Below are 16284 nucleotides of genomic sequence, written 5' to 3' on the forward strand. Positions count from 1 at the left end.
TCTCTTACTTTTTGCTTTTTGACTTCTTGTTTGACTGTGTCCTGAACTTCGTTTTTGCTGGCTTTAGGAAAACGTGCACTTTTTCATTGCTAACCAGCGCTAAAGTACATGTGCTCTGTGTCTAAAACATGGTAACATTGACTTCACCATGATTGGCATATTTGATTTACTGGTAAGTCCCTAGTAAAGTGCATTATGTGTGCCCAGGGCCTGTAAGTCAGATGCTACTAGTGGGCCTGCAGCACTGGTTGTGCTACGCACTACAGCAGCCTTTCAAACAAGTCTCAGGCCTGCCGTTACAGAGTCTGTGGGGGCAATTTGAACTGCCATTTTGACTTGGCAAGTGTACCCACTTGCCATGTCCAAACCTTTCTTTTTATTACATGTACGTTTCCCCTAAGTTAGGCCCTAGGTACCCCCAAGGGCGGGGTGCTGTGTATTTAAAAAGTTGGACATGTATTTTGTAAGTGTAACATGTTCAGATAGTGAAAAACTCATGAATTAGCTTTTCACTATTGTAAGGACTATCTCTCCCATAGGCTAACATTTGTCTTACTGTAAAACATCTTTTAAGTGTAATTCTCAATTGGGAAAAGATAGAAAAATGGCGTTTCGTGTCTCTGGATACATCTTTTGGTTAAGTTGGGAATTATATACCTCTTTTATTGTATGGTACTTTTCGTTGAACATCATTTGCAAAATTTCATTCACATGTATCTTTCTTGTAATCTTTGTGCCTTTTAAATGTAATCAGCATCAATCCATAATGGGGGTGGAATTTAATAAAATATCTACTTGTCCATTGGGCAGGTTGCTTCCTAATTCTACTTGTCCTGTAAAAAAACTACTTGTCCCTTTAGTGCCATGTAATGTGGCAGCAAGTTATGGCAGCACGCTCATTATGTAAGAGCTCTTGATACTAGCCTCTCTGATAATGCCAGGGCTAATACTGTAGAAGGGCTTGAATACTAGAAATTTCAAGCCCTACTATAGAAATGTCCTTATTTAGCCACCTTTCCACAGATCTACACACTATTGCTGGGGGAATTAGTAAGTAATAGTTCCAGGGCTGAAATGCCTTTGAGTCTGTGCAAACCTACTAACTTGCATCTTTTAAGGATTTTCACCAGCTCTTATCTAATCTTTTCCCATACTGTGAAAGGTTGAAAATTTAATCCTGATAAGGGCTGAAGTACAAGTTCTTCCATGGTTGGGGAAAAAAGTGGCTGGAGGGAAAGTGGACTTGTAAACGCTCAATATTTTAATTAAAATTCTATTTCTCTATCTGTCCACTGGCTTTACTGTGAGTGATAGCAGTCTGCTCTTCCACAAGGATCATATTGGCACACAAAGTAGTTTTGTTCAGTGCCAGGAACTACAGTGGCAATGTGTGCTTTTTGAAACCCAAAAACCTTTTTTGCTTTTTGTCAATGTTTGTTACAATGGTGAGGACCTGGCAGCTCCCAATACAATAAAATGCTACAAAAGCCATGTCAAAACGAAATGCTCATTAACAAAACCAAAAGACTGACAACCAATGTCGGATAGGTTGGCTTTGCTAGTGCTTGTTTAATTTCATGTTTCCCATAATCTTGTTGAAAATGGTTACACCGATCTATTATGAGTAGTTTTTTGGAAATACTAGCATGCATCAACACATTTTACTAAATGATGCTTCAAAGAAATAGCACCTAAAATTTCACAGTAATTTATCAAATCGTTTTTTTTTTCTACTTGCATTTTTTTCTGAACATTTTATTTTGAAAGCAAAGAATTGTCAATCTTGCTTACAAGCTTCTGCAGACGTTTGCATCTAATCAGAGAGCATTCTGGGAGCATTATATGTAGCCTCATATTGTTAAACTTTTCAAATGTGTGTACACTTTTTTTTCTTTCACTGAAACTACTGTCAGTAGTGCAATGTGACCTTACAGTGTTTATTTAGAGCTTTCACCCTAATAATAAAGGCTTTGCATTAATGAACCATAGATACAAGTTCAACCAGCATTAGCATATGGACACAAATATTACCTCAACTGCAGACAGTTCCCTTCCCTGTAAACTGGCAGCCAACTGGCTTGTGCTGCAGGGGGTTAGGCCTACTTGTCTCACATTAAACATGAAAACCTGTTGTTCTTGACCCCAAGCAATATGTCCTGGGCATCAGTCTATAGGAATTCCACACCCCTGATCCATCCAGGGCTTTTGTGTGTGGGCTGATGGCCTGTTGCTGTCTGTGGTTTCAGGAGATAGTGATATGCTTCTCCTGTTGCTGTCTCTTGTGTGAAGAACCAGGATCCTGGTTGGGTAAGCGCAGCAGACTTTTACAGTTATTTTTGCAAAGACTGATCAGAGGTATGCTGCCTTACTGAGCCACCCTTCTGGTGGAGTTAGGAAACTACTATAGCCCAAGTTGGATGCCTCGGCAGAAAGGCACTCAGTGACCACCAGATGAAGAAACAGGAATTTTACACGAGTGGGTTTGAGAGTGGTTACCTCACTCCATGTCATAACGAACACAGTTTCCATGCCTGAAACTTTCACTTACAAACCATCAACATAAACGCAAATGCCCCAAAAAGTAAATTGTGTGCCTAAGACATGAAGTTGGGTAGTCACCCTAGTAGGGATGAGTGAGGTCTGGCTGAATATGTCAGGTAAGTGAGTCTCTCTGTGCATCGCTAGTCGTCTGTAATTCCAGGCAATTAACGTAATGTATTCTAACATAGAAAAGTGCCTGTGATAAGAAAACAACTGTTTATAGAGGGATAATACTTTTCCATATGTTACGATATAAATGTTATGTTATCACTCCTCCCAAAGCTATTTACACATAGCAGGACATTTGTGGAACTTTAATCACTACACTAGCTAAATCTTGAATTTAGTTTCACATGCAACACATCAAGGCTTATCGTAGCTTAGTCACATTTTAGCCAAAGTGGTGGAAATTGGATATTGAGTAAACTGGAATTGATGTCTTGTAATTGCTGGTACACATTTAATAAATAATAATGGCTTGAGCAAGTTATTTAGTCATACGAGGTGTGTTTTAAGCTGGTTTTGAAAGCATGCAAGGATTGAGCAAACCTGCTATCGTAAAGAAAAGTATTCCATGTTTTAGGAGATATTTTAGAGAAAGTTCCTTTGATGGTAGACGATTTGCTCACTCAAGGACCTTTAGAGAGTAGAAAGGAATGGGTCTTTATACTACTTTACCACTTGGACTACACACTTTGAGATCTTATGTGATAGCTGCTGAATGACAATTGCAGGGTTTTCTAATGCTTCTTACACAGTGCTTAGACTGCTGTCATGGTATATAACATGAGCCTTGTATAACCTGCTTAACACAAATTGTTTCTTTTTCCAAACTTATTTCCCACTTTCATATTTATAGTACCCTTTCCTTTGATTACTCTTTGTTTTGTACATTATATGACTTCTTGCTGTAAGTTGCAGTTTCAGAATTGGTCCTCGCTCCGTACTTTTTCCACTTCCTTTATTGTGCTTTCTCACCCTTTAAGAGTTAAGAAGCACCAAATCAAATAAATTAACTTATTAGATGAGTAATGCTTACTAAATGAGCCTACACGAGTGAGGCTGTGGGTAGCTTGATTAGGGGATGGGTAGTCTAAGTTGGAAAGCACAGTTTACTTTAGATATCATTCTAAAGTGTCCAGTGAACATTGAACTACAGATTACTTTGTCAAGGAGGGGAGTATCCACCGCATGCTGTGAATAGTTAGGTTTCCTACTAAGAAGATTTTATCAGTGCTCAGTGACCCACAAGATCTCTGAAAGTTTTTGAATATCAAGATTTTTTTTGTACTTCTGAAGTATATAAGATATTCCTAACTTTGAGGCACAGAACCTAACATGTGCATCTTGTACATCTGTAGGTTGGAGAACATGGCCTCACCGGGAACCCCACAGAAGAGCGGGATGGAGTCTACGCTGAACTTGATTCCTGAAAAGCCTAGCACGTTTGGCCAACAGCAGCATGTGCCGCCTCAGAGCCCAAAGTCTAACATGCAGCAGAACTCACAGCAGAGTGCAGTGTTCGCCATGGGGGTAAGATATGCCTCTGCACTGTTTGTGTTCCCTATAACTTGTGGAGCCCTGGGCTGTGGGCAAGGGTGAGGGTACGGAGTCTGAGGCCTTGATATACCCTTGAACCGATGGAGGCTTGGACTCTGAGTATGGGTTCCATCTCTGAGGCCTCAATATAGCCTGAAATGTAGTATGGGGCCTGATTCTGAACCATCTATATATTCTGGAAATGGGAGGAGCTACTGCCTCTGGATGTAAGTCCTGGCTCAATCAAGTGTGCATGGATTTGAGACAGAGGCTCCTTTTGGATGGACCTTCAGTCTAAGGAGAGGGTTCCTTACCCAGAAATGTGTGTCTTCAGAACATTACATGTAGAGATTTTTGCAGAGGGAACAATTAGCTTTCTGGTGAGCTCTGACGTTAAAGCTAGTGTCCTTGTTGAAATAGGTTCCTCAAAGAGTAAGAGGGACAGTGAATCAGGCCTAAATGTTGAGTGTGTGTTTATATCCATTAAACTGTTAGAAATGTGCTTGAATCCTATGTGTTATGGGCCAGATGGCCTGAACTAACTACTTATTTTATTTATTTACATTTGTTTTTAAACAGCTAGGACTTAACACTTGCTGCTTTCGTCCCAGTCCTTACATTTCCAAGCCCAATTCCTGCTACCCCCCCTGAGAGTCTAAAAAGCGTTGCGTCTGTACCTGGTTAGCACTAGTCAGCATTAGTTCAGCAAGACAATCTCAATATAAAGGAAGTGCAGGATTTATAGAAAGGGGCTAAAGGAAAATCATCAGTGAAACTGTTTTTTACAGTCTGCACCTCCAGCTGCATAACTGCTTAATTTGAGACTTGCAGTTCAGTGAAAACTGTGCCAGAGTAATAGTCAGGCCTGGTACAGAGGTAACTATACCAACAAGTATTGGCAAAGCCATTAGGGTTTGGTATTGAAATTTATTGGCATTAAGGTGTTGCCTTAACTGAAATGCACACTAAACAAATACAAAAGCAATCCGGAATGTCCATGTGAACCTGTGTATAACTATCACAAAACACATATCCACGTGAAACACATTTTCAATCAATTTAAATATTATAGCAGAAAAATCTTGCTACTGGTTAACTCATACAAAAAAATCTTAAATGAAGATGAAAATCATCTGTCTAGAATCTTTCAACAAAACTCCACTGAATCCAGTATCAACACATATGTGAAAAAGGTGTTTTTAATGCTTTGGAAGCTGTATCAGCATATAATGGTGAATCATTTTTATAATCATACTTCAGGAAAATAAACAAAGAGTGATAGTTGAAACAAGTGATCCCCAAGTGATAAAAGAGACACCACGCCATAAAGCAATAAGGAAATCACTTATAGTTCTGTGATCTTTGTTGTATCTCACAAAGACAGCCTCTTATTAAGTTATGAAGTATGCTTGTCAATCCATTGACTGATTGATAATCAGACAAGACCTCTTCAACTATGTTTTGAATTAACATGTCAATAGCGTTTCAACACTTATGCTGGATTATAGAGCAACGCATTTCCCTGGGGCAGTCAGCCGTGCGAGTCTCCCCTATGCCTTTTCGGAAGATTGAGAGGATTCTCATGAACACCGGGTAAACGCTCTGCGCAAATCAGAAGCGCGCTTCGATTTAAGGACTCTGCACTTTTCAACCCTCACAGTTTCCCCCGGACGTGGTTCCCCTTTGACTGCCACCAGACTTTAGAACAGCCAAGGCAATGTTGTCCCTTTGTAGTCCTGATGAGGCCCAGAATTGAGGGGGCCGAAACGCGTTAACACCTTGTGGATTGTGGCGAGGTTGTGTAGAAGGTGTATTTGGCCTCCCAGAGCAACATCGCACAGTGCAAGGAACCCCAAGAAGGAATTGTTTAGGGTCCAGCACTTGTGAATACAGTTTTCCACAACCATCTCTTTTGAGTGGATTACGACTATAAGTGTTTTACGTACCACCACCTCTTATGGAGGAGATTTTGTTGGGACAATCTTCAGATGATGCATTCTTTTCATTTTTATGATTTGGTTTTTCATTTTTTTTTATAATAGTGGATGTTGTTTAAATGTAATACCGGGTGCTATGTTTTGATTTAATAGCGTCATTCCGTCATTCTCCTTCCTGCTCGGCTATTTATGAATACATTTGGTAAATAAATTATTCCCCAAAGAAAGTATTTAACACTTCTCTTTGTAGAAAACAGATCTATTAATCCCGACCTTGAGACCAACCTTTTTGTTACTACGGATTATAGGGTCTCATTAGGACAAAAAATGACCTGGGGAACTGTCTAGGAAAAGACCATCAGTAAGGAGTGTGCTATGATGTATAGAAACAAAAAGGGCCATATTTAAAATAATATACGTACTGGTAAAAGGTTGCAATTATTAAAGCCTCAGCTGGATGTCAAATATTGGTATCTGGAAAAAAGGGGGCTCAATTCAGTTTATAAGCTTATATTAAAATTATTATTTGTGGGAGCAAGTTATCTTAAGGCATAACTCACCACTGTCTGACCCAGAATAGTGCTTTTGTCACCTAAAAAAGAAAAGCATTCATGAGCCTGTGGAAGATAAATGAATGACAGCTTGAAGGGACAAAAGGATCTTTTTTACCTTTATTATAAGAGCTGGGTAGGTTGGCAGCATCTTCCCACAGTGGGGAACGCTGTTTTTTTTTAAACCTGGAGTCTGTATACAAGGGAAAGTCAGACCTGACTCTCCTTCTATAAATAGCCTCTGGAGACAAGTGTGGCTTTGGAGCGCGCCCCAGGGCAAAAGGCAATGAGAAACAGCTGTGTATAAGTTGAAGAGAAAGATATTATACTTTGGGCTTGTTTGGAATAGGTCATATAAAAAATAGTTATGAGAAAGTTGAATGTGAATTGGAACAGACGTATAAGTGAGGTGAATTTAATCTATTAGAATTAAATACTGAGCGGAAATAAAGAAGGGAAAAAAAATAGGTTGAATGGAGAATCGAAGCTAGTACCTCAGCCTTAATAGGTAATGGAATTGCCACAGAGCCATCCGGAAGGTGATCTGAGCTGCTTCCCAAAATAAGGGGTAAATAATTACTTAGTGGAAATAAAAAAACGAAAACAGGTCGAATGGAGGAATTGGCCAAATGGCAATCCATCTTTCAGTGCCCTGGGGTGAAAACAATTGTACTGTAGTAGAGTGCTGCGTTCTGTTGGTTTGCGGAAGAGTGAAACAATGAGTTGATTATTGTCATTTTTGATCAGAAGGTCCAGAAAATTACTTGCTGGTAAAGGCAAACGAAAAAACTGCAAACCATCCAAAACACTGCTGCAAGATTCATCCTAGACATTCTCAGGAGAGCTCATATCACTCCCTACCTCTCTGAACTACACTGGCTATCCATCCCAGAACATTGCCAATTCAAACTACTCATCCATGCCTACAAGGCCCTCCACAGCATCGGACCAGTATACCTTAATGACTGAATTCCGCTCTACCATCCATCCTGACAGAGGCTCCACCTCTCCCACCCTCGCACTGGTCTCTTGCATCCACAGAAGCAAGTCAGGAGGGCACTTCTTCACAGCCACAAAAAAATGGAATGAACTTCGCCAACATATCAAGACAGCTCCTTCACTACTCATCTTCCGCAAGAAACTGAAGATCTGGCTGTTCAACTAGGAGCTCCACCCTGCCTACATTCCTGCTCCACATCCTAGATACCGGTGGTAAGCTGCACCATGCAAATCAATCTAACATAACAACATAGCGTATTGATAGCAATATCTGCACATGCACCGTATAACAACATTGATGGGACACAAGTGTCAATATGCCAACGTATCACGTACTGTAAAAGGATTCAACTGTATTGAAACTGGCTGAGACATCATTGAACATGAAAGTTTAAGCTCCTGGAGGCACATCTTTTTCTAATAATACTGCTAAATGTCGTGCCGCTGTTGTCAGTCAGTGGTTCTTATGGTATCAACATAACAGGGATGATGGGTGAGTGTAGCCCTGATGGCAGTCAGATCTAATGGTTCCGCATAGATCTCATCAGCGAGTACATAACTCATGAATTATCTTACTGCCTTCACACTTGGAGGATTTAGTACTAGTAGTAATCCCCAAACTATGCTCATATTTGCCAACCATCACATTGTAATACCTCGAAGGACGGGCGGGAAGAGAGAATATACACTGGGTAAGGAATGACTGTGACCAGGACTGAGTCATTTTGAATTAGACTGCACCACCATCACATGTTCGGCGACCTCTTCCGCTCAACTTCCCATGCGTTTTTCTCTACGCTTGGAATGGTAGATTTGGTATCGATATTGTAATATCTCATCCACCATCGCTTTGAAAGAGGCCAAGTATCGAATGGGCATTTTCAAAATTTATTTCACCAGCAAAGCAGTGAAAAGTTATGAGCTTCATCGTGAGATGTACTTAAAACTAAATACCTTTTAGCCTTTGTGGTTTGTGACTGCCTAAAGCAGTGTACTGTTTCGTAATGGGAATTTATTTGATATATTGTGTACGTAATCCTCATGGTCATTTAGTTATCTAAAAACTCATGCAAAAATATTTTATCACGCAAAGGAATAAATACACTATTTGCAAACACATTGTCGCGTAGGCTCTCATTATTCTAATGAGACTACTGGATTTGAGTGGCAGAATCCCCTGCGGTGTGGGGGACTGAGTCTAACCCAATACAGGTGACACCTGTTGGCCTAATTTGGGTTTTGCTCCGGCTAACTAGAAGTGCCTCATCTCCACCCAAGAGCAGGGATGATTGGGGAGCCGAGCGCAGGACACAATTGACTCCTTAGGGAAATCGTGGTCACTCAGATCACACCCATTTCTCTCAGTTATATTAGTCTCACATATATAAGGACAAACAGAGGCAGTATATGTTTCATTAAGGTTTTAATGAAGCAACTGCATCTTAGACAATAAAGCATATACTGCAATAACCAGGGCGATGAAGCTTGACAGGATTAAAATTGAGACAAGTAGAGTGAAGCATAAAAATAACGCTACCATATTGTCACTAGAGTCCTTAAAATAATTCCTACCTAGGCTATATTACAGCACAGCATGTTAAGCTCTAGTTCTGCCCTTCAGGTTCCCCTGGGAAGGCATCGTCCCTCATACCGGAGCATAGGCCTGAAGTCTGCATAAGCAGCTGTAGCGAAGCGTTCAGCAATCAGCATACATTTGTGGTTCTCTGGCTGGAATCTCCCTCTAACGTGTATGGGACAGTGAAGTGTTTTTATAATAAAACAGCTGATGTTCTGAAAAAATGTCCCTACGTAAGGATGTGTATGTTTCTATGAATACCAGAGACAAAGCGTTACCATGTTTACCGGCAACCTATCTTACTGCAGCCTTGAGAGAAGCACAGAGTGAAAGAAATGTCTTTTTTAAGAACGCAGTGCTGGGCTAGGCAAAGAACAGCTAGACAGAGAAAAGTAAAACAAGACCGCAAAAGTGGCTATTGTAAAAATAATAAACAAAGCTGAATAAAATATATCTAGGTTAAAGTGCACCGCTGCAGGCCTAGTGTGCTAATATAACGTGCATGGTGCTATAACTCAAATGGCTGCACAACAACATGAACAACTGAAGATTGTGACGATTTGGAGAGAGTTGGAAATTAGCACTGTACAAAATCCAGAGGAAAAAAGAAGCCCAGGAACTTGCGTGCACTCTGTCTTATTCGTTAAAACAATGTATTGTTCAGTCTGTCTGAAATTTTCACAGGAACTTGGATTGAATGTACAAATTAAGGAAAAAAATTCTTACAGTTCCTGAAATGTGAGTAATGATATGGAATCGCAGATGTCTGAAAATGGGGAATCGATGGAGGGGGGTGCAGGCAGGCGCTGGAAGAGTCAATAGGTTTAGCTATGTCATGGGTGAAATTGGTTCTTCAAGAATTGCGAGGTTGCGTGTGTGGTTGTTTTCATCTGTAAGTGAGTGTTTATAAGAATGAGCCGAGGGTTGGATGGAAGAGCTAGTCCATGGATGGATGAGTGAGTGCATGTCAAGTGCTTTGATAAATACTGTATGAGTGTGAGGGTGGGTCGATTGATGGATGGATGGATACATCAATGGTTGAAATATTGAGCTCATGGTCACACAGCAAAAGGCAAACAAATCTATGCGAAGACTGAAAGGTTCAATAATCTGGTGTTGGTGAGCATTTGCAGAAGCTATTTCAGGAACTCCTCTGTGCCATGCAGCTGTCCAATCTGAGGGCAGTGCTTTGCGATTCTGGACAGCTCGAGGTCACTGTACTAATCTGCAAAGAACCTGAGCTAAATCCAATTCTTTTCTTGCACTGTGCGACCATGAAACAGAAGAACTTCTCAAAGAGAGACACTCACTCTTACATATCAACCACCTCTTAAGTCCCTGGCAGCTTTATCACACCTGGCTTCATCTTCAGATGATCCCAACTGCGGGCAGCTCAGTGCCCCGCTTGTTTCAGATTGCAAGAGAACACTGCGTCACTGAGCCCCTTGCTGCGGTTCCACTGCCATGGCGGCTTCTTGCACCTCAATAGGTGGGCAAGCAGTTGTCCACCTACCTGACTGCATAAGGGAGAGAGGCTTGAGCCAGTTGTGCAGCAGATGGTACTGGCGTTTGCTGTTCATTGGACTCCAGTGTGTGCTGAAACACACTCACTACTCAGCACAAAGCCAGAATGTTCACAGCACTCATCAGTCTCAAGCCATTGCAACACTCAGCAGCAATCGTATAACTCAGCAACAGCTGAGACACTCACTTCTTTGCCAATCACTTCTATAAAATGTTAATATCCTCAAAATATCCTAGCCAGATGTTTGTTTCGAGCAGTGGCTGAAGACAGCTGGCCCAAAAAAGCCACAGCTGAGGTACTCCAGTCCCAAACCTTTCTAGAGTATTGCTCTTGATGGAAGCTCTCAGTTGATCCAGACCTAAATAGGACACATGGTTATGGTAGTCTCTTTTACCTTTCTATGTTTACTATGACCTTAAAAGATGCAGGAGCATGGGTGGGTGTCCGGTGGTAAACAGTGAGTTTGAGGGAAAGTTTGGCCAAAGGACAAAATGAATTGTCAGGAGGAAGAAGGAAAAAAGAACAACCTCACTCTCACTGTGTACATTATATTATTATACTTATTAATTGAGTGCTTTTGATCTTGGCTTCAGGTGGTACAGATCATAGTTGGTGCCATACACATCATCTTTGGAGGCCTCCTGCGCACTGCTTATGTTGGTCAAACCAGCATCACGCTGCTCTCAAAAGTGCCCTCCTGGGCTGGAGTTATGGTGAGTAGACATTTCAGATAATTTACACCTGCTTTCCTTCCTGTTATGACCAAATCATTTACTTGGTACGGAATTTGCTGGTTTGCTTCATGAGCGTTATTTCAAGTTTTTGCAAGTGTCTAACTCCAAAACGTGGCTTCTGGGTCCTGAAGTATGAAATGGAGACTATACTGCGCAACCCATTTTGGGCCCTGTTGCGAGTCAGATGAGCGGTACCACTAAAGGGTATACCGTCCCATCCTAGCGTAGGTTTTACATAGTTTGGTAAAATCACCAAGTTTTCCAGTTGAATCAGGAACTTCATGCAAATAAAGGGACCTTCTAATTTTGAGTCTACCATGTTTTTCCCATTACTGGAATGAAAACTCACGATGACCAGAACCAGGGGTGGGTGTACTGGCTGGAATTATTAATTCTAGACAGGGTATTTCCATTTCTACTCTCTGGGCTTCTCCTAAGAAGGTCTTAAACTCGGTGATGTAGGCAACTGCTTAGTTCACTTATATTGACCCCCACCCCTGTAGGAGGCTGGCTTGGCTTATAGTGGGTACCTGATGGTACTTACACCTTGTGCCAGGTCCAATTATCCCTTATTAGTAGATTAATAGTGTTCTAGCATCTTAGGCTGATAGAGGTAGCTATAGCAGAGTAGCTTAGGCTGAACTAGGAGACATGCAAAGCTCCTACTATACCACTTGTATCATATAGGTACTAGATCCTAAGAAACACAATACTCAGGGTTATTAAAAATAAAGGTACTTTATTTTACTGACAATGTGCCAAAAATATCTCAGAGGATATACTCCCTTAGGAGGTAAGTAAAATACACAAAATATACACACAAACCAAAATCAGGTAAGTAAAACAGTCAGAAAGTAGTGCAAACACTGTAGAATATAATAGGATGCAATAGGCCTAGGGGCAACACAAACCATATACTAGGAAAGTGGAATGCGAACCACGAATGGACCCCTAGGCTAGTGTAGTGTTTAGAGGGTCGCTGGGAGTGTAAGAAAACACAAAGGGTGTCCAAGCTACCCCACCCCAAGACCCTGGAAAGTAGAAGTAAAGTACTACTATTTCCCCAGAAACACACTAGAGTCGTGATAGAGGATTTTGCAAAGACCACAACAGACTGCAAAGCACTGAAGACGGATTCCTGGACCTGAGGACCTGCAAAGGAAGGGGACCAAGTCCAAGAGGCGAGAAAGTGTCCAGGGGGGGCAGGAGCCCACTAAAGCCCGGATGAAGGTGCAAAATGGCTGCCTCTGGATGGAAGAAGCTGAAGATTCTGCAACAACGGAAGGTGCTAGGAACTTCTCCTTCGTGCAGAAGATGTCCCACGCAGTGCTGGAGGATGCAGAGTTGTTTCTTTGGCAAAAGACCACAAACAAGCCTTGCTAGCTGCAAGAGTTGCGGTTGAAGAAAAAGGGTGCTGCCCGGGCCCAGGAAGGACCAGGATGTCGCCACTAAGGAGAGGAGACAGAGGGGGCCCTCAGCAACGTAGAGAGCCCACACACAAGAAGGTAGCACCCGCAGAAGTACTTGAACATGGTTTCAAGAAGTCTGAACACAGCGGTCGTCTGAACACTGCAAAAGAGGGTCCCACGAAGCCGGAGACCAACTCAGGGAGCTGAGCATCGCAAGACCAGAGTGCTGGGGACCTAGGGTTGGCTGTGCATGAATGATTTACCTCCTCCAAATTTGGACAGTTGGACCACTGGACAATCTGGGTCACTTGGGTCCACCACCTGTGTTCCAGGGGCCAAGCTCGTCAGGATGAGAGGGGTCCCAGTGTACCGGTGACGCTGAAGTTTGGTGCGAGCTGAAGCAGGGGGAAGATTCCTTCCACCCACGGGAGATTTCTTTGTGGCTTCCAGTGCAGGATGAAGGCAGACAGCCCCCAAAGCATGCACCACCAGGAAACAGTTGAGATAGCCGTCCGGATTAGGCGCTACAATGTCGCTGGTAGTCTTCTTGCTACTTTGTTGCAGTTTTGCAGGGGCCCTGGAGCAGTCAGCGGTCGATCCTTGGCAGAAGTAGAAGAGAGAGGTGCAGAGGAACTCTGGTGAATTCTTGCAAGTCGTTATCTGAGCAAAAGCCCACAGGAGAGACCCTAAACAGCCCTCAGAGGAGGATTGGCCACCTAGTCAGGTAAGCACCTATCAGGAGGGGTGTCTGACGTCACCTGCTGGCACTGGCCACTCATAGGGCTCCAGAGTGCCCTCACACCTCTGGATCCAAGATGTCAGAGGTCTGGGACACACTGGAGGAGCTCTGGGCACCACCCCATGGGTGGTGATGGACAGGGGAGTGGTCACTCCCATTTCCATTGTCCAGTTTTGCGCCAGAGCAGGGACTGTGGGAGTTCCCTAAACCGGTGTAGACTGGCTTATGCAAGGAGGGCACCATCTGTGCCCTTCAAAGCATTTCCAGAGGCTGGGAGAGACTACCTCTCCCCAGCCTTTAACACCTATTTCCAAAGCGAGACAGTGTAACACCCTCTCTCAGAGGAAATTCTTTGTTCTGCCTTCCTGGGACTGGGCTGCCCAGACCCCAACAGGGCAGAACCCTGTCTGTGGGTTGGCTGCAGTAGTAGCTGCAGAGAAAACCCCAGAGAGCTGGTTTGGCAGTACCCGGGGTCCATAGTGGAGCCCCGGGGATGCATGGGATTGGCACCCCAATACCAGATTTGGAATGGGGGGGACAATTCCGTGATCTTAGACATGTTACATGGCATTATTCGGAGTTACCATTGTGAAGCTACATATAGGTATTGACCTATATGTAGTGCACACGTGTAATGGTGTCCCCGCACAGTCTGGGGAAATGGCCCTGAACTATGTGGGGGCACCTTTGCTAGTGCAAGGGTGCCCTCACACTTAGTAACTTTGCACCTAACCTTCAGCAAGTGAAGATTAGGCATATAGGTGACTTATAAGTTACTTAAGTGCAGTGAAAATGGCTGTGAAATAACGTGTGCGTTATTTCACTCAGGCTGCAGTGGCAGTCCTGTGTAAAGGTTTGTCTGAGCTCCCTATGGGTGGCAAAATAAATGCTGCAGCCCATAGGGATCTCCTGGAACCCCAATACCCTGGGTACCTGGGGAATTATAAGGGTGTTCCAGTGTGCCAATTGAAATTGGTAAAAGTGGTCACTAGCCTGTAGTGACAAATTTTAAAGGCAGAGAGAGCATAAGCACTGAGGTTCTGTTTAGCAGAGCCTCAGTGACACAGTTAGTCACTACACAGGTACACACATTCAGGCCACAAACTATGAGCACTAGGTTCCTGGCTAGCAGGATCCCAGTGACACAAGGGCAAAAACAATCTGACATACAGGTAAAAATGGGGGTAACATGCCAGGCAAGATGGTACTTTCCTACAACCCCCGATTTAATGTCTCTGCTACCACCATGTCAGAAAAATTGACCGCATTGTGGGCCACCCATACTGCCAGTGGTTCAAAATTTATCTTGCTATGTCCATAAATGTGGTATTTGTCTCTACTCAGTCTGAAAACACACAGGCAGTCATGTAAGGTGTTATTTACTTCAAAGAATGAACTTGTGCTACGAGAGATGCTTGTACAAATGACTACAATTTAGCTAAATGGAATGGAGTGGGGTGGATAGAATGCCACAGTCTCCATTAGTACCATTTCATTATTACTGATAACTAACTTTCCTTTTCTTTCCTTGAACAGTTCATAGTCAGTGGAGCTTTTTCTCTTTCAGCCCATCAGGGCAGGTCACGTAACCACGTAAGTATAGTTGAGACCCGTGAGCAAAGAGGGCAGAATAAAGCCAGCAAACGCTTTTCATCTTCTTAACTGATTCACATGTATGCACACACCCTCCCTCCCACGCACACACACCCTTATACACACATGAATGCACCTTTACACTCATATGCACACTTTTTACAGGGGGCATCTATATAGCAGATATACATTAAATCTCAATATAAAATGAACTGAGAAGGTTGATAGAGGTGTCCAGAAAATCTCCAGCTCTAAGGTGGACTCTCTTAACACCATTTACCTATTGTCGATGCATATATCATGAAAGAAGAAAAGGGATTCGGAGAGAGACACCTCAGAAAGTTATAGTGCAGGTCTGCAGTGTCTAAATTGTCTTATTACTTTTATTCTATCAGTTTATTCATAAATAAAATCACCTAAAATGTATATAATGTTCCTTTCATTTCAAAGTGTATGATGAAGACAGAACCACTTTGAAATGTCACAAAATACAGGACCACATGAGTGTATATAAAATAACAATCATACTGTGATGAAAAAACAGTGAACACATGTTTCGTAGCCACAGACGCATCATCAAGGCTGGAAGTGGTTAACCAAGAGAGGAATACAGCTCCCTTAAAGACAACTGAGAACCAGAGGACAAAGAGCACTTCATGTTCTTGTGCATCTTACAACACAAATCTAACTAACTTAACAGAGCTGATGCAAAGACCGTATTGTAACTCTACCTCCATTGTAAAGACTATAGATTACTTCCCACTCTGACTCCAACTCCATTGGAGTGCCACCTCATCACTTACTCTACTGACTCCACCTCCATTGAAGGAATTATACATCTCTTCCCACTCTGACTCCAACTCCATTGGAGTGCCACCTCATCACTTACTCTACTGACTCCACCTCCATTGAAGGAATTATATATCTCTTCCCACTCTGACCCCAACTCCATTGGAGTGGCAACTCATCACTTACTCTACTGACTCCACCTCCATTGAAGGAATTATGCATCTCTTCCCATTCTGACCCCACCACCATTGGTGGAACTATATATTCATAATTTCCTATTTTAACTCTACCTCCAGGGGAGAGGCTATACATCACTTCCAATTCTGACTGCACCTCTATTGGAGACTCCAAA

The 16284-nt window shown here is 42.6% G+C and overlaps 1 protein-coding gene across 1 annotated transcript in view; it reads left to right on the forward strand.

The window, feature by feature from the left end:
- Positions 1-16284, forward strand: part of LOC138293606 (membrane-spanning 4-domains subfamily A member 5-like) — a 60689-nt gene that overhangs the window by 7418 nt on the left and 36987 nt on the right. Inside the window, exons 2-4 of the mRNA XM_069232876.1 lie at positions 3903-4074; positions 11262-11381; positions 15087-15143. Coding sequence (XP_069088977.1) covers positions 3913-4074; positions 11262-11381; positions 15087-15143 — 339 coding nt within the window. The 5' untranslated portion in view covers positions 3903-3912. The remainder of the gene's footprint in view (positions 1-3902; positions 4075-11261; positions 11382-15086; positions 15144-16284) is intronic.

Source organism: Pleurodeles waltl, chromosome 4_2, assembly GCF_031143425.1.
Source record: "Pleurodeles waltl isolate 20211129_DDA chromosome 4_2, aPleWal1.hap1.20221129, whole genome shotgun sequence".
Taxonomy (NCBI): domain Eukaryota; kingdom Metazoa; phylum Chordata; class Amphibia; order Caudata; family Salamandridae; genus Pleurodeles; species Pleurodeles waltl.